Source organism: Erpetoichthys calabaricus, chromosome 13 (assembly GCF_900747795.2).
Source record: "Erpetoichthys calabaricus chromosome 13, fErpCal1.3, whole genome shotgun sequence".
Classification (NCBI taxonomy): Eukaryota; Metazoa; Chordata; class Cladistia; order Polypteriformes; family Polypteridae; genus Erpetoichthys; species Erpetoichthys calabaricus.
In genome coordinates, this window is record NC_041406.2 from 118,099,025 (window position 1) to 118,123,443 (window position 24,419).

General features: G+C 39.9%; 1 protein-coding gene across 1 annotated transcript in view; it reads left to right on the forward strand.

The window, feature by feature from the left end:
* herpud2 (HERPUD family member 2) overlaps positions 1–17,183 on the forward strand; it is a 39,275-nt gene extending 22,092 nt beyond the window's left edge. The window contains exons 4-9 of the mRNA XM_028817502.2: positions 3,574–3,684; positions 8,215–8,357; positions 8,965–9,087; positions 10,196–10,534; positions 10,710–10,815; positions 16,628–17,183. Of these exons, the coding sequence (XP_028673335.1) occupies positions 3,574–3,684; positions 8,215–8,357; positions 8,965–9,087; positions 10,196–10,534; positions 10,710–10,815; positions 16,628–16,789 (984 nt within the window). The 3' untranslated portion in view covers positions 16,790–17,183. The remainder of the gene's footprint in view (positions 1–3,573; positions 3,685–8,214; positions 8,358–8,964; positions 9,088–10,195; positions 10,535–10,709; positions 10,816–16,627) is intronic.
* The last annotated feature ends 7,236 nt before the right edge of the window (positions 17,184–24,419 follow it).

A 24,419-nucleotide genomic window follows, 5' to 3' on the forward strand; every position in this document is an offset into this window, starting at 1 on the left:
TAACTTAGCAACAGCAGAATGGATGATGTCACTCGCCATCTCCACGTCTGCCTGAGGAGAGATGTAAACAATAACAACAATGACGTGTCCAAACTCTCTGAGCAAGTAATAGGGATGCAAACTTATGGCCAACAGTTAGATGTTCCTACGGCAAGTGGAGATTTTGACGTTTACATGTCCAGAGTTACACCACCTAGTATTGACATAGAGAGCGAGTCTACTGCAGTAATTGCAGTGGAAAATGTGGTTAACATCCACTCATGCATGGGGGGAAAAAATACAGTGAAACCGGTACAATTTTGAAAAATTCTGTGATTACAGAATTTTGGTCATCCTGCCTAGCACTAGTGTCAGTCACAGAGTTGAAGTTACGCCGGGGTTGGATGTTTCAGCACGACAGTGATCTAAAGCACTGTTCAAAATCTACCAAGAATTTCATGCAGAGGCACAAGTATAATGTTCTAGAGTGGGAGTCCCCAGACCTGAACATCATTGAAAATGTAAAAACCTGACTGAACTGGAGGTATTTTATATGGAAGAAAGGTCCAAAATACCACCAGCCAGAATTCAGGGACTTGTCAGTGGCTTTAGGAGGCGTATATAGGCTGTTATTTCAGCAAAAGGAGACTGTAATCAATATTGATGGGATTGTTCCTTTGGGGCACCCAAATTTATGCACTTGCCTATTTTTGTTTAAATGCACATTAAATTGGTTCTATTGGTCCAATAAAAAATATTTCACTACTGAAATGATGCTGTTTCCATAAGGCGTAAAATTATGTTAAAATGAAGTTGCTGCCTCAAAAACTTAGCAAGTTATAAATTGATGGTGATTTTTATCAGGGTTGCCCAAGACTTTACATAGCACTGTATGTCTTCTCCTAGCCTCCTAATGGTGTCTTGTATGAAACATCTTTCAGCAGCCCAGGTGTTGCACGCTCTTGACAATGATGCATGCCATGATGATGAAGTGAATTTGTCATTGGATAGTGAAATCAAAAGTGATTCTGATGAGTCTGAAAGCGATACTTGTGTTAATCCCAGATGTGCAGCGTGCTGTTCAAAAGCTGATCAGTCTTGGAAGAAAATCTGTAAGGAATTAAGATACTATTTTCCTGAGTGTGATGTTGGATTGTGCATTTCATTTGTACTTCAAGATATACCACACAAATGACACATTTTGACAGTATATATGTTATGGCCAAAGCAGGACGTGTCTGGCCAAATCGGGAAATGGCCAATGTCGCTGTAAATTGACCGGCCAATGTCCAATCTTTTCCTCGATTTTGGTATTTGTCCAGCCAGTTTGCGAAATGGCATGGGGCGATCGGCCAAAGTCGGAAGAAAAAAGGCATGAGCAGCGATTTGTTGCGCACTTTGTAGTGCAGTAGCATCAAGTGTAGCCTTGGCGGCTCTTATTCAGAAAGCAACGCCACTTGGTTGTTTTATAATAATTAAGATTAGACGTATAAGTAGGTTTCACATCTGTTATCATTGTAGCCCTAAAATAGTGACATCAGGGACCAATTTTATTGACCTTCAGGTTAGTGTTTGGGCGAGGGGGAAGGCTGTCTCAAGTGGCGTCCAGTTTCTGAACAAGACGCACCTTGAGCAGTTTCTCGTGCAGAATGGAAAACTCACTTCTGAAAGTTTTTAAGCATCTTTGCACCTTGAGCGGACAGTGTTACATCAGCGCATCGGATTTTGGCCAGGGAGTTCTCGCCCTTTTCGCGAAATGGCTGGCCAAAGTAGCATATACGCTGGTCATTTCTAGTAATTCGGACTTTGGCCACACCTCGCGGCCAAAATTTGAAATGGCCGGCCAATTCGGGATCTGGCTGAACTTCGGGTTTTGGCCATAACATATAGACTACAGTAATCCCTCGCTATATCATGCTTCGACTTTCGTGGCTTCACTGTATCGCGGATTTTATATGTAAGCATATTTAAATATATATCGCAGATTTTTTGCTGGTTCGCGGATTTCTGCGGACAATGGGTCTTTTAATTTCTGGTACATGCTCCCTCAGTTGGTTTGCCCAGTTGATTTCATACAAGGGACGCTATTGGTAGATGGCTGAGAAGCTACCCAACCAGAGTGCGTATTACCTATTAAATAAAACTCCTCAAATATATTGTGAGCACGGGGGCTGTTCGCACCCCTAGAAGATACGGCAGCTCCTCAAAAAACACTGAAAGATTACCTTCACATTGCTCTCTTCCTTGCTGGGCTTAAATGTGGCTGCTTTGTCAAGCGATATGCTTCCTGCATGGTGCTTCGCATACTTAAAAGATCAAACAGCACGTATTGATTTTTGATTGTTTGCCTTTCTCTCTCTCTCTCTCGCTCTGACATTCTCTGATCCTGACGGAGGGGGTGTGAGCAGGGGGGCTGTTCGCCCGATACGGACGCTCATCTAAAAATGCTGAAAGATTATCTTCACGTTGCTCCCTTTCTTGCAGCTGGTTTGTCAAGCGATATGCTTCCTGCATGGTGCTTCGCATATTTAAAAGCTCAAACGGCATGTATTGATTTTTAATTGTTTGTTTTTCTCTGTGTCTCACTCTCTCTGACATTCTCTGCTCCTGACGGAGGGGGTGTGAGTAGGGGGGCTGTTCGCACCACTAGACGATACGGACGCTCCTCTAAAAAAATACTGAAATACTACCTTTACGTTGCTCCCTTCCTAGCAGCTGCGTTGTCTGGCGGTGCTTCGCATACTTAAAAGCCCAAACAGCCCTATTGATTTCTGATTGTTTGCTTTTATCTCTCTCTCTCTCTCTCTCTTTCTCTCTCTCTCTCTGTTTCTCTCTCTGACATTCTTTGCTCCTGACGCGCACTCATTTGAAGAGGAAGATATGTTTGCATTCTTTTAATTGTGAGACGGAACTGTCATCTCTGTCTTGTCATGAAGCACAGTTTAAACTTTTGAAAAAGAGACAAATGTTTGTTTGCAGTGTTTGAATAAAGTTCTCGTCTCTCTACAACCTCCTGTGTTTCTGTGCAAATCTGTGACCCAAGCATGACAATATAAAAATAACCATATAAACATATGGTTTCTACTTCGCGGATTTTCACCTTTTGCGGGGGTTTCTGGAACGCAACCCCTGCGATCGAGGAGGGATTACTGTATTAGCATTATTGTTCATTATTATTTGTATCATTATACTTTCTAAACTTCTGAATTCTGCACATTTTATAGTAGAAAGATGAGATTTAATAAATGTCATTTTCCAAACCACACATGCAACGCTTTTTGTATATTTTTTCGAGGAACAAAAAGGCTTCAGTGCTTATAAAATTCATATATAGGTGCACTAAAATCTTTCTGACTTGTTTTAACCCAACACCTTATGATGACAGTTCTTACACATGTTCATTCTGTATGTGTTTTAGTAGAATATATTGCTTTCATCTACTTCAGCAAATTGGAAGATTTACCACCAACTGGACATAATCATATATTTGGCTCTGCTGCAGTGTGGTGCAGTTCTTGATCACTTTTTAAATTATCAAGCTTAGTTTTACTATGTAAACAATTGTAAATATCTCTTTTTATCTTTACAAACTAGCAAGATGAGTATCACATGGTACACTTAGTATGTGCCTCACGGACTCCACCTGGATCACCAAGACCTGGCATGAGCAAAAGCAGGAGCTCACCTGAATCACTGGGAACAACAGTACGTACCTTTTTAGTATAAATTTATAGAAATTGCTCACTTTAAAAGATTATCATGTTTATGATTTTATAGAATCCTAAGTAAATATAGAATGTTTTCTTTGCATAAAGGTTTTGGACTAGACAGTTTTTGGCTTTCCATGTACTAATTTTGCAGTCATGCATCTGAAATTACATTGCATGACAGATGGGTTTATTGAATACATTAGGATATTCTGTATAGCACTCTGTTGATAGGAATCTGAAATAAACTGAGATGAACTTTAGCAGGCTGCCTTTCAGGGGTCTGCTTCAGCACATTACCTGTCACAGTACTGGGACATACCCAGTACTCAGTTGTTAACTTGACCTCCTAGTAGTTTTGTACACTGAGGACAGACCAGTGCAAAGTGCATATTTTTTTGCAACTGTAAATTATCCAACTCCAGTTTTCAGGTCTTTAATAAATAAATACTAACATGGCACTCTAGAAACCTTGTGCTTATTCTGTCAACTCCATCATTGTACTCATGCTTGCTTAAATTTCTGCAGTTCCCCCTCTGATGAGCACTGCATCCATCCTTCTCCCTTTCAGTAGGCGTGCCCTTGTTCCCAGTACTTGGACCCTTGGACTCTGCTTCTGCCACCTCATGTCACTACCTGCAGAATAACCCCAGTCCAAAATGTCTCGTCTGGCCTTGGCTGTAACAGGGGAAGTTTGGCCCTGCTTTCTGAGGGTTCTATTTTTAAGCAAGAGATCACCACACACACATCACAGCCCTCTTCTAGCTCTCATGTGTCTTGCTTTCTTTCATTTCTTAGTCCAGCTAGACTTTTTTCTGTTTTTCTTATCACTCTATGTATGTATCTGTTTTATAAGACATTATAAAACATTTTGAACTACATTATTTGCATGAAAATGTGCTATAAAAATAAACGTTTTCTCGATGGCAATTTCATTCCCTCGTACTTTCAATCTATTCACCTCTTTACTTTGCTGTTACTTGACATTTTATAATTGGTATTGTAGGTCCTGCCCTGTTTTGACCACAGAACTACTGATGAGAGATGGCACTGTAAATAATGCATACACCCGTGCTTAATTACCTAACGGTGCTGTACTTTACTGCACACTGACACTAACACGGCAGAGCAACACTCTCTTTTTACTCCAAAACAATATTAACCTATTAAACTGCTCTTCATTGTTTTACTATGGGTACTAGGCACACTGTGCCACACAGAATTTCTTTTTTGTATTAATTAGCAATCTTCTTTTACTAAACAACTGATTTTTTTTTTTCCTGATACTTCATTTATTTTGAATAATTACCCATAGTCCAGGTAATAGTTATCCTAGTTTTCCCCTTTCATTCAAAATAAAATCATGTAGTCCTCAAATTTGGGTTATGAATAATTATTGATTAGTATTCATAAACATTTAATACATTAAAAATCGTATTTTCTCCTTGCACTATGTATTAAATATCTGACAGTAATGTTTGGGATTGGAAATATTGGGCCAATTAATGGCCTTAGTGTGTTTTTAGCAAAGCTTTTTAAGTTAGATCTGTATTTTAATCACACCAAGGTCTTGGATACCCTAAAAGCAATCTAAAAACACTGATAAATGGGCCACTTTCTCTAAGTCAGATGCATTGTTTTTGATTGCTAACCATACTTGACATTTTGATGAGTGTGTGTGGTCACAATGTAAGAATTAGTGTTTAATTGTTCTGATGGGTATCCCCATGTAAAAACACGGGCTTAAGCTGCAGTGGAATGCAATATTTTGTCCATAGTATTTATTTATTAAACAGAATATTTTAATGTTTGTGTATTTTGTTTTGATATACCAGTAAAGGGAAAAATAGATTTACATTTTAGATGATCAAACTTTATATAATACTGCTTTGTATGACCAATAACAGACTAGAATGAAAGAAACAAGATTCAAGATCACTGCATGTTTGTAAAGATCACCTGAGATTCCCTGGAATTATTTTCATTTGAAGGGAAAGTTAAACTTTGTGAACACTGTTTGCTTTAAATATATAAATAGTGTACAATATAAATGGCTTGTGGCCCCCATTTTTTTTTTTTATATTTTTTAAAATAAGGATGTACTATTCCATCCATCCTCTTCCGCTTATCCGAGGTCGGAGCAGCAGCTTGAGCAGAGATGCCCAGACTTCCCTCTCCCCGGCCACTTCTTCTAGCTCTTCTGGGAGAATCCCGAGGCGTTCCCAGGCCAGTCGAGAGACATAGTCCCTCCAGCGTGTCCTGGGTCTTTCCCGGGGCCTCCTCCCGGTTGGAAGTGCCCGAAACACCTCACCAGGGAGGCGTCCAGGAGGCATCCTGATCAGATGCCCGAGCCACCTCATCTGACTCCTCTCGATGCGGAGGAGCAGCGGCTCTACTCTGAGCCCCTCCTGGATGACTGAGCTTCTCACCCTATCTTTAAAGGAGAGCCCAGACATCTCGTTCTTTCGGTCACTACCCATAGCTCATGACCATAGGTGAGGGTAGGAACATAGATCGACTGGTAAATTGAGAGCTTTGCCTTACGGCTCAGCTCCTTTTTCACCACGACGGACCGATGCAGAGCCCGCATCACTGCGGGCGCCACACCGATCCGCCTGTCGATCTCGTGCTCCATTCTTCCCTCACTCATGAACAAGACCTCGAGATACTTGAACTCCTCCACTTGAGGCATGATCTCGCTCCCAACCCTGAGGGGGCACTCCACCTTTTTCTGTCTGAGGACCATGGCCTCGGATTTGGAGGTGCTGATTCCCATCCCAGCTGCTTCACACTCGGCTGCGAACCGATCCAGAGAGAGCTGAAGATCACGGCCTGATGAAGCAAACAGGACAACATCATCTGCAAAAAGCATTGACCCAATCCTGAGTCCACCAAACCGGACCCCCCTCAACACCCTGGCTGCGCCTAGAAATTCTGTCCATAAAAGTTATGAACAGATTCGGTGACAAAGGGCAGCGCTGGCGGAGTCCAACTCTCACTGGAAACGGGACTTACTGCCGGCAATGCGGACCAAGCTTTGACACCGGTTGTACAGCGACCGAACAGCCCTTATCATGGGGTCCTGTACCCCATACTCCCGGAGCACCCCCCACAGGATTTCCCGAGGGACACGGTCGAACGCCTTTTCCAAGTCCACAAAACACATGTAGACTGGTTGGGCAAACTCCCATGCACCCTCCAGGACTCTGCTAAGGGTGTAGAGCTGGTCCACTGTTCCGCGACCAGGACGAAAACCACACTGTTCCTCCTGAATCCGAGGTTCGACCATCCGACGGACCCTCCTCTCCAGAACCCCCGAATAGACTTTTCCAGGGAGGCTGAGGAGTGTGATCCCTCTGTAGTTGGAACACACCCTCCCGTCCCCCTTCTTAAAGAGGGGGACCACCACCCCGGTCTGCCAATCCAGAGGCACTGTCCCCAATGTCCATGCGATGTTGCAGAGACATGTCCATCAAGACAGTCCTACAACATCCAGAGTCTTGAGGAACTCCAGGCGAATCTCACCCACCCCTGGGGTTTTTGACCACCTCCGTGACATCAGTCCCAGAGATGGGGGAGCCCATCCCCGAGTCCCCAGGTACTCCAAACTGCTGTTCGGTGCATAAGCACAAACAACAGTTAGGACCCGTCCCCCCACCCGAAGGCGGAGGGAGGCTACCCTCTCGTCCACCGGGGTAAACCCCAATGTACAGGCTCCAAGTCGGGGGGCAATAAGTATGCCCACACCCGCTCGGCGCCTCTCACCGGGGGCAACTCCAGAGTGGTAGAGAGTCCAGCCCCTCTCAAGGAGATTGGTTCCAGAGTCCAAGCTGTGCGTCGAGGTGAGCCCAACTATATCTAACTGTAACCTCTCCACCTCGCGCACTAGCTCAGGCTCCTTCCCCTTCAGAGAGGTGACATTCCACATCCCAAGAGCCAGCTTCTGTAGCCGAGGATCGGACCGCCAAGGTCCCCGCCTTTGGCCACTACCCAACTCGCACTGCACCCGACCTCCTTGGCCCCTCCCATAGGTGGTGAGCCCATGGGAAGGGGGACCCACGTTGCCTCTTCGGGCTGTGCCCGGCCGAGCCCCATGGGTGCAAGCCCGGCCACCAGGCGCTCGCCATCGAGCCCCACCTCCAGGCCTGGCTCCAGAGGGGTCCCCGGTGACCCGTGTCCAGGCAAGGGAAAACGCCGTCCAAATTTTTTACTCATCATAGAAGGTCTGCTGAACCACACTTTGTCTCATCCCTCACCTAGGACCAGTTTGCCTTGGGTGGCCCTACCAGGGGCATAAAGCCCCGGACAACAGAGCTCCTAGGATCATTGGGACACATAAACCTCTCCACCACGATAAGGTGGCGGTTCGAGGAGGGGACTATTAATATAGTCAGTCATAAATAAAAACAGGGTTTCTCTTAAAGTTTTGTTTAACTTGAGGCTGAAATGGTTACATCTGGATACTGTCGTAAATCTGCATATATGTCATTGCATTATTTGGTAACGTTGAAGCATTTTTTTCATGTAGACTTTGGACAACTCAGGAACATCTGCAAGTCCAGAAACAACATCTGAGTCTGCAGGTTCAAGTATGGAGAGTTTAAGACATCGGAGCCAGCAATTGCAAGTTAGCCCTGAGCAGAGTCGTGCTCCCCCGTATTTTATGCAAGGGTACATTTGTTAATATTTTTTCTTCTTTACACAGATTGTCAGAGTAACAATTTAAAATCTTAAATTTTATTTGTAAAAGGCTTTTATTAATCTATTAATAAAAGGAAAGTTTGCTTTCTATGTGATTGGACAGTTTCTTGGATTGGAAACATCATCACCAAAGTACCAAATAAAAATAAAACAATTTGATATCAATTTTTAAATATGGCTTAAAAAACAAAAACAAATGGAGTTGTTAATTTGCTTAATAAATTAAAGACAATGCAATTGTGTTTTTTTCCCCTCCTCAGAACTATTTAAGAATTGTAAATTGGTGTACTAGGTGCGGGTATAGATGTGTGTGTGTAGAATGCCCAGTGATGGGCTGGATGGAATTGTTTTGCGTTTTGCCCAGTACTTCCAGGACAAGTTCTGGGTTTCTCCATGACTCTGAACTTGGGTTTGCAAAAAGAAAAATGGTTTGAATTTTTAGTCACTTACTAATTACACTGTAAAAATGAGAGAACTGTTACAGTATGTTTTCATGTAGTTTAAGGAAATAAAATTAAAAATTATTGAAAATTTGGAAAGAATCTTAGTCTTCATGTGCATTTGTTTTTCTCTATAGCCTTGCTAATCAGCTCCCTGTACAACCTGGACTTTCAGTTGGGTTTCCCATCTACCCAGCATACAACCCAGTGCAGATTCTTTGGTGGCAACAAATATATGCACGACATTATTATATGCAGTAGTAAGTAATGAACTTTTTAACCAGGGTTAAAATACCTATTGCATGCTGCACACAGCAATAAAATGTATAAAATATGAGAGGCGAAGATTTTGCTATTTTGTAATTGAGCAAATCTATATTCTGTTAGTTAGTAAAGTTATTTAATATGGTAGCAGTGCAACTTAAGGCAGTTTGCTTTGCAGTTGTAAATGTACTGCCTGAGCCAATCAGAAATCACTTACTTGGATGTATTTTGTTTAGGACTTTGGCAATTGATGAATACATGCCTGAAACAACAGACACATAGTAAATTATAGACCTCTACCTTGACATAAGTGTAAGTTTTGCAGTAACATAACCTGCATCATTAAGCCTGTATGCTTTCTGTGATAATGATATAAAACAAAAGTGAAGACCTTAGACCTCAAAGTATATGTTTTAAAAATGTATCTCACAAAATGAGTAAACTGTATAATAGCAGTCAATGTTTAGTATATTACATTGGATAGTTTCCTATGACTCCCAATCATCCATCCATTTGCCAACCCGCTGAATCCGAACACAGGGTCACGGGGGTCTGCTGGAGCCAGTCCTAGCCAACACAGGGCGCAAGGCAGGGAACCAATCCCGGGCTGGGCGCCAACCCACTACAGGACACACGCACACACTAGGGACAATTTAGAATCGCCAATCGACCTAACCTGCATGTCTTTGGACTGTGGGAGGAAACCCACGCAGACACGGGGTGAGCATGCAAACTCCATGCAGGGAGGACCCAGGAAGCGAACCCAGGTCTCCTTACTGCGAGGCAGCAGCACTGCCACTGTGCCGCCCCATAGGAAACTACTGTTGGTTTATTTGTAATGTGACAATACAGTGATTTTTATGTACTCACTGTACTCCTAAAATCTTGGCTCTTCAACTTTTGTTAATCTTTTTTTTTTAGTGCTCACATTGCCTTTTTTCAATTTTAAACAACCCTGTTAAAGCTACACTATAAAATAATTTCTGGACCTAATTTATGCATTTCTTCTGTTAATGCAGCCTTTTCTAGTTTAATCAGATACTAACCCCTGAAGGACTTTTAGCAACACTTTTTAAAATGTGTATTTCTCTTCAATTTTTCAAGTCAAGCTGCTACTGCATCATCACATGCACCTACATCGATACTGCCTGCCCCTCCAGTGGCTTCACAGTCTGTAGCTCCTCCTCCTCCTCCTCCACCACCAGCACAGAACGAACCCCCAGTTCTTCCAAATGCTGCTATTCCAGAGAACAGACCCGTCAACCAGAATATCCAAATGAATGCTCAAGGTGGGCCAGTGATCAACGATGATGACTTGAACCGGGACTGGCTGGACTGGATGTATACATTCTCTCGAGCTGCCATTCTGCTGAGCATAGTCTACTTCTATTCCTCCTTCAGTCGCTTCATTATGGTGATGGGAGCCATGCTGCTTGTTTACTTGTAAGTGAAATTGTGGAAAGGGCTCTTGACTGGCTATTGCAAAAATATTTATATTTGGGTCTCTTTCTTAGTTCAATTGTGTGTGATACTAATTTTGTTTTCTGCATCTAGAGAGAACGTAATAATATAAATTATCCCAGCCCTAAGAATCTCTTAATTCTGGTTTTATCGACAGGCACCAAGCAGGCTGGTTTCCATTCAGGCAAGATGTACAGAATCCAGGTGGTGATCTTAATGCCGAGGAGCAGGGAGCAGAGCCACAACAGGACATGCAGGAAATGGTATGAAGCGTCTTTTTAGTGTACTCTAGGAATTGTGCACTTTCTTTTTTTTTTTTTTTTTTAAATCATAAAATTTGTATTGTCCTATTGAAAAGTACATGAGTGTAGCTCTAGTTGATTAAGACAAGGAAAATTGAAAAACAACATATTTGTTAATACAAAGGGTATTTTTATATATACCCTGACCAACTACAATATCAAAACCACCTGCCTAATATTGTGTTGGCTCCTCTCATGCCATCAAAACAACCATGACCTATCAAGGCATGGGCTCCTTAAGACCTTGGCAGGTGTGGTAGGGCACATTATCCTGCTGATAGAGGCCTGTGGCGAGTACTCTTTCACAGCACTGTATGTAGGTTTCTAAAATGATGATCATAAGAATCTTAGTGCAACTACTCATTGAATTCTGGGATGCTCAACATTATTTTGGCCTGTATTTGTGGTAGTATGGCACCTGCATTATCTAGTGTTGGACTGTGACATTTTTGTCATGCGTCTAATCCTGCAACATTTTCATTTTTGCCCCTGTAAGTATGTAGAAGACACTGTATTTCACTATTTATGTGAAAGAATTTCCATAGCCTCTGTATAACTTATTTGTAGGATTTATACACAGAGCATGAATTAATTTGATTTCATCGTTACGGGTGGTGTTCATAGTCCTCTTCATGAGAGATCTTGTACATCTACTCCTTAGGTGAAATGTTAATATTTCACTTTAATTATAAAATATTTCACACAGCTGCAAAAACAGCTCCTTTTGAAAGATTCAATGTGTACACAGTTTGAGCAATTAAAACTGATATCAAAGTTTGCACAAGCAGTTTTAGAAAGATTTAAGTATAGATCAATTATGAAAGTTCAAGAGTGGAGGTTTTACCTGAACTATTTATTTTCTTGCTGCTTTGAGGTCATACACAATCCTTAAATATTACTGGAAATATGGTCACAATGCTTTTATTACTTTTATCTTGAAGGGAGATTGTATTATCTATCTCTTAGAGCTAATGTTAATTAAAATTAGATAATTAGGCTTTATCCTTTTGAAAATTGATACCAAAACTCCAAGAGGTTGTCTATACATTTCTACTAAAGCTGTAAGGTTTAGCTATTGTAATAGTGCCATGCCAAATTCAAGCTGTGTTTGCAGCCAGTCAAAGCCAATATATTCTTGTGTGAGGATGGATACAACATTTTGCCAGGAAATTACAATCAGTTTTTGCTGTAAAGTTTTTGAGTCTGTGTCAAAATTCTTTATATGTATTTATCTTAATATAAAATCAAGTCCTTTCTAATAAACTGCTCATAAAATTAAAGGAACACTTTGAAAACACATCAGATCTCAATGGGGAAAAATAATGCTGGATATCTATACAGTGATCCCTCGCTATATCACGCTTCGACTTTCGCGGCTTCACTCTATCGCAATTTTTTTTCTCATACACGCCTACGTCACTACGCATGCGCTTTCTGAGAACTTTTATCTATGCCCCACGATGGCTCCTAAACGTGTTGCTTTTTCTGACAATGAAACTAAGCGCCGGAGGAAGATGCTTACCATCCAGGAGAAGGTGAAACTCTTGGATATGATCAAAGATGGCAATACCCTACAAAAGCCTCCTCATGCGTATGAAAAGACAGCGCCAGCAACTGCCTATCAAGATATTCTTCAGCCGCGCACCCAGACACCCACTGCCTACTCTTAGTACTCCTTCAGCGGAAGAAGACAACGACGCACCTGCTGAAGATACTGCACCACCTTGTCATGCTTGGGTTGCAGATTTGCACAGAGACACAGGAGGTTATAGAAAAAAAAAAGAACTTTATTCAAAGCACTGCAAACAAACATTTGTCTCTTTTCAAAAGTTTAAACATGCTCCATGACAAGTCAGAGATGACAGTTCCGCCAGGAGCAGAGAATGTCAGAGAGAGAGAGAGAGAGAAACAAAACAACCAATTCCAAAGCTGAGAGGCGCTGCACAATACTTTTAAGTAAGCAGAGTACTGCGTGAGAGGTTTATCGCGCGTTATAGCGCAAGTAAGAAGGGTAAGGAACAATGTGAAGGTAGACAGTCAGCTGTTTCAGGGGTTTTCCCAGGGGCGTCTGTGTCCTCTGAGGGTGCGATCAGCGCTCCAGCTTATAACCTGAAGACTCTACTACTGAGCTCGTGCCTTCATAGGTGTGTGTGTGTAATTAAATGTGCAGTACAATAATAATATGATATTTGTAACGTCTAATATGTCTTATTTTCTCTTATTTTGTCTAATTCAGGTGCTGGTCATAAAATTAGAATATCATGACAAAGTTGATTTATTTCAGTAATTCCATTCAAAAAGTGAAACTTGTATATTAGATTCATTCATTACACACAGACTGATGTATTTCAAATGTTTATTTCTTTTAATGTTGATGATTATAACTGACAACAAATGAAAGTCCCAAATTCAGTATCTCGGAAAATTAGAATATTGTGAAAAGGGTCAATATTGAAGACACCTGGTGCCCCACACTCTAATCAGCTAATTAACTCAGAACACCTGCAAAAGCCTTTAAATGGTCTCTCAGTCTAGTTCTGTAGGCTACACAATCATGGGGAAGACTGCTGACTTGACAGTTGTCCAAAAGACGACCATTGACACCTTGCACAAGGAGGGCAAGACACAAAAGGTCATTGCTAAAGAGGCTGGCTGTTCACAGAGCTCTGTGTCCAAGCACATTAATAGAGAGGCGAAGGGAAGGACAAGATGTGGTAGAAAAAAGTGTACAAGCAATAGGGATAACCGCACCCTGGAGAGGATTGTGAAACAAAACCCATTCAAAAATATGGGGGAGATTCACAAAGAGTGGACTGCAGCTGGAGTCAGTGCTTCAAGAACCACCACGCACAGACGTATGCAAGACATGGGTTTCAGCTGTCGCATTCCTTGTGTCAAGCCACTCTTGAACAAGAGACAGCGTCAGAAGCGTCTCGCCTTTGGACTGCTGCTGAGTGGTTCAAAGTTATGTTCTCTGATGAAAGTAAATTTTGCATTTCCTTTGGAAATCAAGATCCCAGAGTCTGGAGGAAGAGAGGAGAGTCGCAGAATCCACGTTGCGTGAGGTCCAGTGTAAAGTTTCCACAGTCAGTGATGGTTTGGGATGCCATGTCATCTGCTGGTGTTGGTCCATTGTGTTTTCTGAGGTCCAAGGTCAACGCAGCCGTCTACCAGGAAGTTTTAGAGCACTTCATGCTTCTTGCTGCTGATGAACTTTATGGAGATGCAGATTTCATTTTCCAACAGGACCTGGCACCTGCACACAGTGCCAAAGCTACTAGTACCTGGTTTAAGGACCATGGTATCCCCGTTCTTGATTGGCCAGCAAACTCGCCTGACCTTAAACCCCATAGAAAATCAATGGGGTATTGTGAAGAGGAAGATGCAATACGCCAGACCCAACCATTCAGAAGAGCTGAAGGCCACTATCAGAGCAACATGGGCTCTCATAACACCTGAGCAGTGCCACAGGCTGATCGACTCCATGCCACGCTGCATTGCTGCAGTAATTCAGGCCAAAGGAGCCCCAACTAAATATTGAGTGCTGTACATGCTCATACTTTTCATGTTCATACCTTTCAGTTGGCCAACATTTCTAAAAATCCTTTTTTTGCATTGGTCTTAATTGATATTCTAATTTTCCGAGATACTGAATTTGGGACTTTCATTAGTTGTCAGTTATAATCATCAACATTAAAAGAAATAAACATTTGAAATACATCAGTCTGTGTGTAATGAATGAATCTAATATACAAGTTTCACTTTTTGAATGGAATTACTGAAAAAAATCAACTTTGTCATGATATTCTAATTTTATGACCAGTAACTGTATATTGGGTAACACGAGTGTAATGGTGACTAAAGGGTGTTATTTCATGTCTAGAGGGCTCTAATAATGTTAAAAAACGTATTTAGAAGGTCGTAAACAGGTTTTCTATACTCTAACTGCGAAAATATTTGATTTATAAATAAAGAATCCTACTTCGCGAAAATTCATTTATCGCGGTAGAGTCTGGAATGGATTAACCGTGATAAACGAGGGTTCACTGTACTGATATGGACTGGGTAATGTGTTAGGAACAAAAGGATGACTCATTGTTTGATGGAAATTAAAATTATCAACCTATAGAGGGCTGAATTCAACGACACCCCGAAAATCAAAGTGAAAAAATGATGCTGCAGGCTACTCCATTTTGCCAAAATTTCATTGCAGCTACTCAAAATCGTACTCCGTAGTTTGTATGGCCCCCATGTGGTTGTATGCATGCATGAGCTCAGGCCACCCTCATGAAATCTGTTTCTGATTGTTTGGTCAGAGACATTCACAGCAGTGGCCTGCTGGAGGTCATTTTGTAGAGATCCGGCAGTGCTCATCCTGTTCCTCCTTGCCCAAAGGAACAGATACCAGTCCTGCTGATGGATTACGGACCTGTCCAGCTCTCCTAAAGTAACTGCCTGTCTCCTGGAATCTTCGCCATGCCTTTGAGACTGTGCTGGGAGACACAGCAAACCTTCTAGCAATGGCACGTATTGATGTGCCATCCTAGAGAATTTGGACTACCTGTGCAGCCTCTGTAGGGTCCAGGTATCTCCTCATGCTGCCAGTAGTGATACTGACCATAGCCAAATGCAAAACTAGTGAAAAAACAGTCAGAAAAGATGAGGGGGGGGAAATGTCAGTGGCATTCACCTGTTAAACCATTCCTGTTTTCGGGGTCATCTCATTTTTGCCCCTCTAATGCACCTGTTGTTAATTTCATTAACACCAAAGCAGTTGAAACTGATTAACGACTCCCTCTGCTACTTAACTGTGGTCAATGTCAATATCCCAGAAGTTTCATTGACTTGATGCTATACTCTGATTAAAAAGTGTTCCTTTAATTAAAAAAAAATATATATATAATAAATATAACATTTGCAGAAGGGTGAAGTGTGATTGATGATGTGCCTCTAATGTGGGATTTACCAAAAACTAGGAGAGGCAGATTTACTCAACTAGGGAAAAGGTGTGGCATCTTAAATGAGCATTATATTGTATTACTGTTGGCAGTAGACCACCCTACCTTAAAGTAAACTTTCAAGAACAGATGAAGACAGAATAATAGTGAACATTTGTAATAGGGATAGGCTATTGATGCTGGACCATACTACATGAGAAATTAGTACATCCATGATTGTTTCATATGTCCTGTCAAAATGTCTGAGAGCAAAGACGTACAACTTATTTGAGGTTTATCTACATTATGATACTTTTTCTTCATTGAATTTTAACACATCATGGTGAGGTTTTTGTTGACAGTAATGTCCTTAGCCATTGTGATTCAGTTGAAATATCTGAATTAAACAACTTTTGCCACCCAGTACTGTGGCCAGTGTGGTTTGTGCTGCTTCTGCTTCACAAATTTAAAATGCTGGCCTAAAATCCTAGCTTTTTCTATCACATTTTGAATGCTTGATGTTATTGTTGAGTTAATTTGTTTCTCTAAATTGTCTTGGTTTTAATTGGAATATTAGTTTTTCTGACTGGCAGCCTTTCATATATGGTCCAGTTATTCTTTATCTTGACATTACAATAAATGAGGAATGTATGAGTAATAAACAGGTAACTGTATCTGAGGAAGCCAAATCAACTTTTTTTTTTTTTTTGCAAAAGGAACTTTTTTTTTTTTTTTTTTTTTTTGAAACCATGAAAGTCTCTGCATCCATACCTCACAAAAGACTTTTTATGGCATAGTTTATTTACCAGTTATTTCCTCTTGCACCTTCATTGCAGGAACGTCTAATGGATGAAGGCTTGGAAGAAGACAGAGGGAATGATGGGCTTCAAGAGGCTAATGCAGCTCAGAACCCTGGTCTCCTAGCCTTGGCCTGGTCTTTTATTACAACATTTTTTACATCACTCATTCCTGAAGGACCACCAAATGCTGCCAACTAGACCATAATGCAGGACTCCCTTGGCCTGTGATTTGTTTAGCAATGCATTTAAATGCACTTCCTTTTCAAAGGCACGTTATGTATGATTATATATTTCATTTGAAGAACGGTTCATCTAAATTTAAGCTCCACTTATGTTCGTCAAGTTTCTTAATCATGATACGTAATGTATTTCAAAGAAATAACAGACGTTGTCTTCCATTCAAGCTTTGGAAATGGCATACAGTATGTTGTCTCCTGTTTTAAAGGGGGAGAGACTACAGTATATGTCTAGTTAACCAAGTACCTAGTCATACAACTTCATTTTGAAAGTTTTCTTGTAACAAGAGTAATCTTTTTTTGTATATGTGTCCAACAATAAAGAAACTATAACTTTGAGGATGATGATGAGGCAACGTCGTCTGAGATTGACATTTTCTTCACTACCTTGAGAATGTTCTGTTCGTGGGTAACTGCCACACCTGTTTCATAATGTAGATCATTTCAGCAAGTATAACGTAACTTGAGTTTAATAGAATTACCGGGGCGTTCACCCACCTCTAACCCACCCCTAAAAAGCTGGTTATTTTTTTGAAGTTTAAGGCTTTTATAATGAATTTGAGCTCTTTCATAGTTGTCTATGATTGGTGTTTTTCACCTAAAGACATGCACTGTTTTTTTTTTTTTTGTTTGTTTTTTTTTTAATTCTTTATTATAACATTTTTTTTAAATTATTGTTACCATTAGCTACTACAATTTGTTGTTCAAATACAGTATTGTAAAGTGTTTGAATACTTGCAGTTGTAACATAAATTTCTTTGTTGCTGAGCTTTAAGCATTCATATTTAGCAACCGCTCATACCCAAAGTTCTGTTAGAAGTAAGATGTAAATTGTTAATAGTACAGGTTAGTTATTTATTAATACACTCTCAAATTGCAAAATGTTTTACTGAAAAATGACTAGCATTCCTGTAAATCCTTCAGAATTATATGATACATTGAGCAAAACGTAGCTTTGACAAAGAAGAGGAAATTAATCTGACTATCAGGCTTGTCTTGTTAGCTGGTTAACTGCTAGTTGAGTTGTCCTAATGTTTCAGGCACTTTTTAAAATGTTAGCGAAGTTGAGTATCTGAAGAAGAAACTATTTGTCCCTGATTCCCATGACATTTTGTGTGAAGAAATGTTTGTTGGCTTTAGTTTTAAGTGCTGTCTTCCTGTAATTTCTATAGGTGTTCTTGAGTACATGATTTACTATTCAATTGAAAGAATTCTCATGGATCAGTTTTATTGATACCTTTGAGAATTTTGTAGACTTTTAGGTTCCACAGCCTTACAGAGCAGGGCAGCCCTTTAGTCCAGGAATACACTTATTGCTCTTCTTTGCATTTACTCGAGTGTTTCTGTGTCGTAGGTTTTTTCTCTATGATCTAACCTAACATCATTTTGACACTTACTTTTGCACACTGCCTAGATGAAGAAAATGTCTCAATATAAATCGACTATCTGTATTTATAACTAATATTTGTGTTGCCTGCAGGTAAAAATTTGCAAATCTTTGTAAAATTGATTATTTAAAACTGTGATCAACATTCTTTGTCAGAATTTGTTTCATGATGTGCAAATCATTCAGAATATAATAGGACATTTTTACATGTAGTATTAACCATTTGTAACAAAGGCATTAACAAAATACAGTATATGTGGGCATATGTCCTATTCTGATATTCTTTGGAAGATTCAGTAAAAGAAATTTTGCAACAAGGAACCTGCAATGGATGGCTTGTCTATAATAGGCGAGTTTTTTAATAGTTTTTGAAAAATATTGAATAACTAAATAGTTAATTCAAACACTTGAAAGACTCAAGTTATTTCAAAATGTACTAAATTAATTTCTTTTGGAAACTGTTCAGCTTTTTTTTTTATTGCCATTGAAGCAAATAATAATATACAGTGCATCCGGAAAGTATTCACATCGCATCACTTTTTCTACATTTTGTTATGTTACAGCCTTATTCCAAAATGGATTAAATTCATTTTTTCCCTCAGAATTCTACACACAACACCCCATAATGACAACATGAAAAAAGTTTTTACTTGAGGTTTTTGCAAATTTATTAAAAATAAAAAAACTGAGCACATGTACATAAGTATTCAGAGCCTTTGCTCAATACTTTGTTGATGCACCTTTGGCAGCAATTACAGCCTCAAGTCTTTTTGAATATGATGCCACACAAGCTTGGCACCAAGGTTATTATAGTTTTGCCTTTTTATATTAGTTTTTATTTCTGTACTAGTCATTAAGCCCGTTACAATAACGGGCGCTAGAACAGTAGTGCATAAACATTAGTAGGAACAGTCTATATTAAATGGCAAGGGACCTTGACCTCATTTTTTTTGTTGGTCATATTTTTCTTTCTTTCAGCCTTGCTTTTGTTGATGTTTACTTGCTGAGCTGACCGTTCTTCGTGGGCTGCCGCCGTGTATTGCGTGTGTTTAATTTTCTATGACAGTAATACTGTCTTGTACGTCCGCTGGCTTGTACGTCCGTAATATACCTTTAATTTTCTCTGGCGGTAATACAGGCGTGTGCATCGGTGATATGCCTTTAATTTTCTCTGACAGTAATACTGGCTTGTATGTGGCTGTAATATGCGTCACTATATTGTGTACCTTTTAATTTCCTCTCGCAGTAATACTGGTTTGTATTTCCGTAAAACGCTTGTAACTTTCTCTGACAGTAATATCGCGCATCGCACCGTGCCCCGAGTATGTGCACTTCACCAGAAGACACACACACACACGGACATCTGGACGCACACAGGGATTTTATTAAAGAGGATTTTTTCTGACCTTACTTGGAAATTCAGTTTAGTTTTAGTTTTCCTTCATCGTGTGTTTTTAGTTTTAGTTTAGTTTTTATTTCACAAAGACATTTCTATTTTATTTTTATATATATTAGTTTCAGTTTTAGTTTTAGTAGATAGATAGATAGATACTGTGAATTTCCCCTTGGGATTAATAAAGTAATTATGGTATAATAATAATAATATGGAGCGCCTACGGAGTTAGTTTTGTGTCACAATCAGACAGAACTGTACAATTAACAGATTTGGATACGAGTTTATTAGTGGAAGCTAAGTACACTGCCTGGTTTACTATCTGGTTTTGTTTTTGTCTGATAAAAACAAGCATAATCAAAACTAGATACTGAATATGAACAATTTTACACAATTTTATAATTTTTTAAATATTTTCTCATGAAAATCACAGGGGTTTAGGAACAACAGGGCTCTTAGACTTGAATCAGTGTTCAGACCACACCTAGCTGTATTGAGGGAAACAAAGAACAAGCAGCATGTAGTGTCCAGGTTAGAGGTGGTGAGTCTTGAATAGCCCAACATAAAGGACAGTAAACTCATAATGAGCAGAGTAAGAGCAGGTAATAGGAGTACGGACAGGCATAAAACAACAGACAGCGTCTGAGATTAAGAACAATATTTACATTATCTAAACCTGTTCATCCATAGGAAACCTGGAGCCTACCCCAGAAGGTTTGGATTACATGTAAGGCGGGAAAACTCCCTAGTATGCAATATGTATGATAAGGCTGATGTTAAGAACAAAAAGAATGATATTTCAACTATCCATTTTGAGAGAGAGAAAAACATTGAATAAAGGGAGACAAATATTTTAAAATATAATTCTGCTAATGGATTACTTTCACAATATCAGGTATTTTGAGTTGTGAATATGACTAAAAAAGATAAATTAATAAATATAGAATAAATACAAAAACCCATTAATATGTTTAGTTTTTCATCACTTGTCAGACTCTCTACCTTTGTATCGATTTGTTGTTAAACAATGTTTTTAAAGCAAAAGTGATTGGTCAGCAACAATGTGCTGATCTTGTATGATGACCTAGTCAGTCTCTCGATCAGTGCCGTTTTATTTTCAAAAACCGGGAGTGGTCTCCCCTCGACTTTTTTGTATACTCATATATGGGGATGGATCTTTGAGGAGTAAACCGCAAGGCAATGATTATATTTTTATATTCTGTACATTAAGGAACCATCACCAACAAATCAAATTAATAATATATTAAACAATTATTATAAAAGTAATGTTGAATAAATCGGATTCTGCAGCTGCATAAATAAAAAAAAAAATAAAAAAATATCGTATGTGTTCAGGTAAAGTACCACTTCCGGTTGATGGATTTGGCCCAAAAGTTAATACAGATCTACAATTGTAGTGTAACAACCACATGCCTAGTTTCATCCATCTATCCAGTTGCGTTTGAGTTATTGTGTTTACACAGACACACACATGCACACACACAACTCCAAAAAAACAGTATTTTAGGACGCTGGGAGGTCTATAACGTCAAGATTCATCAAAATATCAAGGTCGAATTTTTTCATGATTACTATACTTTCTGTATACTTCGTATATGAGAAAGTAAAAACGATTTCTCCTGTGCGAAGTGGCAGGTGAATTGCTGTCAACAAAAAGCAGACACCAGAGAAATAAACTGAAATGTTACTCACTCATGATTTTTCTGTCCATATGGTAAAATTTTTGTTGACCAGCACATTCTGATTTCAGCCACTTGAATTACATCTTGATATACAACAAGTGCAAAGAAAGGCGGCACACAAATCGCTTTCTATTTCTCACGCTTTACGCACCCGCACTCCGCTTGCTCTGTCACTGCAGATGCTGTGTGAACAGCTGCCCTCCGTCACCAACCGCCATTCACTGGATGAATACGTGTGGACGGCTCGTGGTGGATGACTTTCTGTTTGAGTTAAAACTTACAAGGGTTAAAGACTAACAGCAAGAATATTCATTCAAAAAAGGAAACTAAAAATATTTCAGTAAATTATTATTTTATTTCAGTTAGTCTTTCCAGCTACTTTAATAGTTTCATTTAGTTTTTTATTTTGGTTTTGTTAATTATTTTATTTCAGTTTATGAAGATGTTTTTTTTAATAATAGTTTCAGTTTTGATTTTAGTTTTCGTTAACTATAATAACCTTGCTTGGCACACCTATCCTTGGCCAGTTTCGCCCATTCCTCTTTGCAGCACCTCTCAAGCTCCATCAGGTTGGATGGGAAGCGTTGGTGCACAGCCATTTTAAGATCTCTCCAGAGATGTTCAATCGGATTCAAGTCTGAGCTCTGGCTCGGCCACTCAAGGACATTCACAGACATGTCCTGAAGCCACTCCTTTGATATCTTGGCTGTGTGCTTAGGGTCGTTGTCCTGCTGAAAGATGAACCGTCGCCCCCAGTCTGAGGTCAAGAGCGCTCTGGAGCAGGTTTTCATCCAGGATCTCTCTGTACATTGCTGCAGTCATCTTTCCCTTTATCCTGACTAGTCTCCCAGTCCCTGCCGCTGAAAAACATCCCCACAGCATGATGCTGCCACCACCATGCTTCACTGTAGGGATGGTATTGGCCTGGTGATGAGTGGTGCCTGGTTTCCTCCAAACGTGACGCCTGGCATTCCAAAGAGTTCAATCTTTGTCTCATCAGACCAGAGAATTTTCTTTCTCATGGTCTGAGAGTCCTTCAGGTGCCTTTTGACAAACTCCAGGCGGGCTGCCATGTGCCTTTTACTAAGGAGTGGCTTCCGTCTGGCCATTCTACCATACAGGCCTGATTGGTGGATTGCTGCAGAGATGGTTGTCCTTCTGGAAGGTTCACCTCTCTCCACAGAGGACATCTGGAGCTCTGACAGAGTGACCATGGGGTTCTTGGTCACCTCCCTGACTAAGGCCCTTCTCTCCTGATCGCTGAGTTTAGATGGCCGGCCAGCTCTAGGAAGAGTCCTAGTGGTTTCGAACTTCTTCCACTTACGGAGGATGGAGGCCGCTGTGCTCATTGGGACCTTCAAAGCAGCAGACATTTTTCTGTAACATTCCCCAGATTTGTGCCTCGAGACAATCCTGTCTCTGAGGTCTACAGACAATTCCTTTGAGTTCATGCTTGGTTTGTGCTCTGACATGAATTGTCAACTGTGGGACCTTATATAGACAGGTGTGTGCCTTTCCAAATCATAACCAATCAACTGAGTTTACCACAGGTGGACTCCAATTAAGCTACAGAAACATCTCAAGGATGATCAGGGGAAACAGGATGCACCTGAGCTGAATTTTGAGCTTCATGGCAAAGGCTGTGAATACTTATGTACATGTGCTTTCTCAATTTTTTTATTTTTAATAAATTTGCAAAAATCTCAGACTTTTTTTTTTCACGTCATTATGGGGTGTTGTGTGTAGAATTCTGAAGGGAAAAAATGACTTTAATCCATTTTGTAATAAGGCTGTAACATAACAAAATGTGGAAAAAGTGATGCACTGTGAATACTTTCTGGATGCACTGTAAGTCGTAATAATAATTAAGATGTATTCTGTCATTGTTCCACTTATGGGTAAGCACTTGCATAGCACCTTTTATAGTACAAATATTTTGAGCAGCACAATTATTTTAAGCATTTGGTGTTACTGCAGGGCAAGAAGGTTAAGTGATTTGGTTTTGGATCATGTTTGTCACTAAGCAACACTGTCGGAAATTGAATCCCACTATAGTAGGAAAACACGTAGCAGACTTTCGGTGTGCCATTTTCATGTTCAAGGGCTTCAGTTCCAGAGGCAGCAAAGCAGTCCCACAGTATTAAGGAACATCCACAGTAGATAATACTTTTAGATTTATTTTCAGGCTAGCTACCATATATACTCACGTATAAGTCGGGTCTTGAAACCTGAAAAATCAATCATAAAATCAGACGCCGACTTAATACGCCTGTTCAAAAATGTGAGTTAATTTTTTGTTATACATCTTCTTGCCTCCTTCAATCTTGCATCAGTTTCTTAGACGCATCGAATTTTGTTGCAGCAGCGCACTTATCAATTTCTTTCACTCCTTCAATGACGTTTAATTTAAAACCAGCTTCATATTTTCTTCTGATCGAACATTCTATCTTAGATAAGGGATGCTCTTATGGTAAATGTGTATGAGGATGTGAGATACAAAAAACACAAATCAGTGCATACGTTTCTTCGGAATAGTTAGGGTATTACCGTGTGGTCACGTAGGCACAATACATAGGGAAAAAAAAAAAGCCTGTGTGCTCCTTTGTAACACTCTCAGGTGGGTGTTAGCATATCATAATCTCTCTAGCATGAGTTTTCCGCATTCGACCTATACAACCAACATTATAAAATACCAGAAATTATACGGTAAAATCAAGTCCCGAATTATCCGCGGGAGAACTTATCCGCGAGTATATGTTATTTTATTTTTACATATTTTTTATACATTCATACACACAGATGGAGCTTTGCAGGCTGAAGTACTCTTGCATTTCTCTCTGTGTGTTTGTGGCTTTAAAAAAAAAAAAAAAACTTAAAAGACTAATGTCAGGGTGTTAAGAACAGTTTCAGCAGCCTCAATTTTTGTAATATTGTAAATACAATTATTTACGCAGGAATGCTATGATCTTTAGAAAAAGACTGGTAACCTCAAAGCTTTTTGTTTGGTCATGATTGTATTTGGTTTATCATTATCCACAGTTAATTCCTATGCAGTTTTCACAGCAGAGTTGCATCTGTTATAGTTTGTCATTTCAGATGTTTGTGCAGG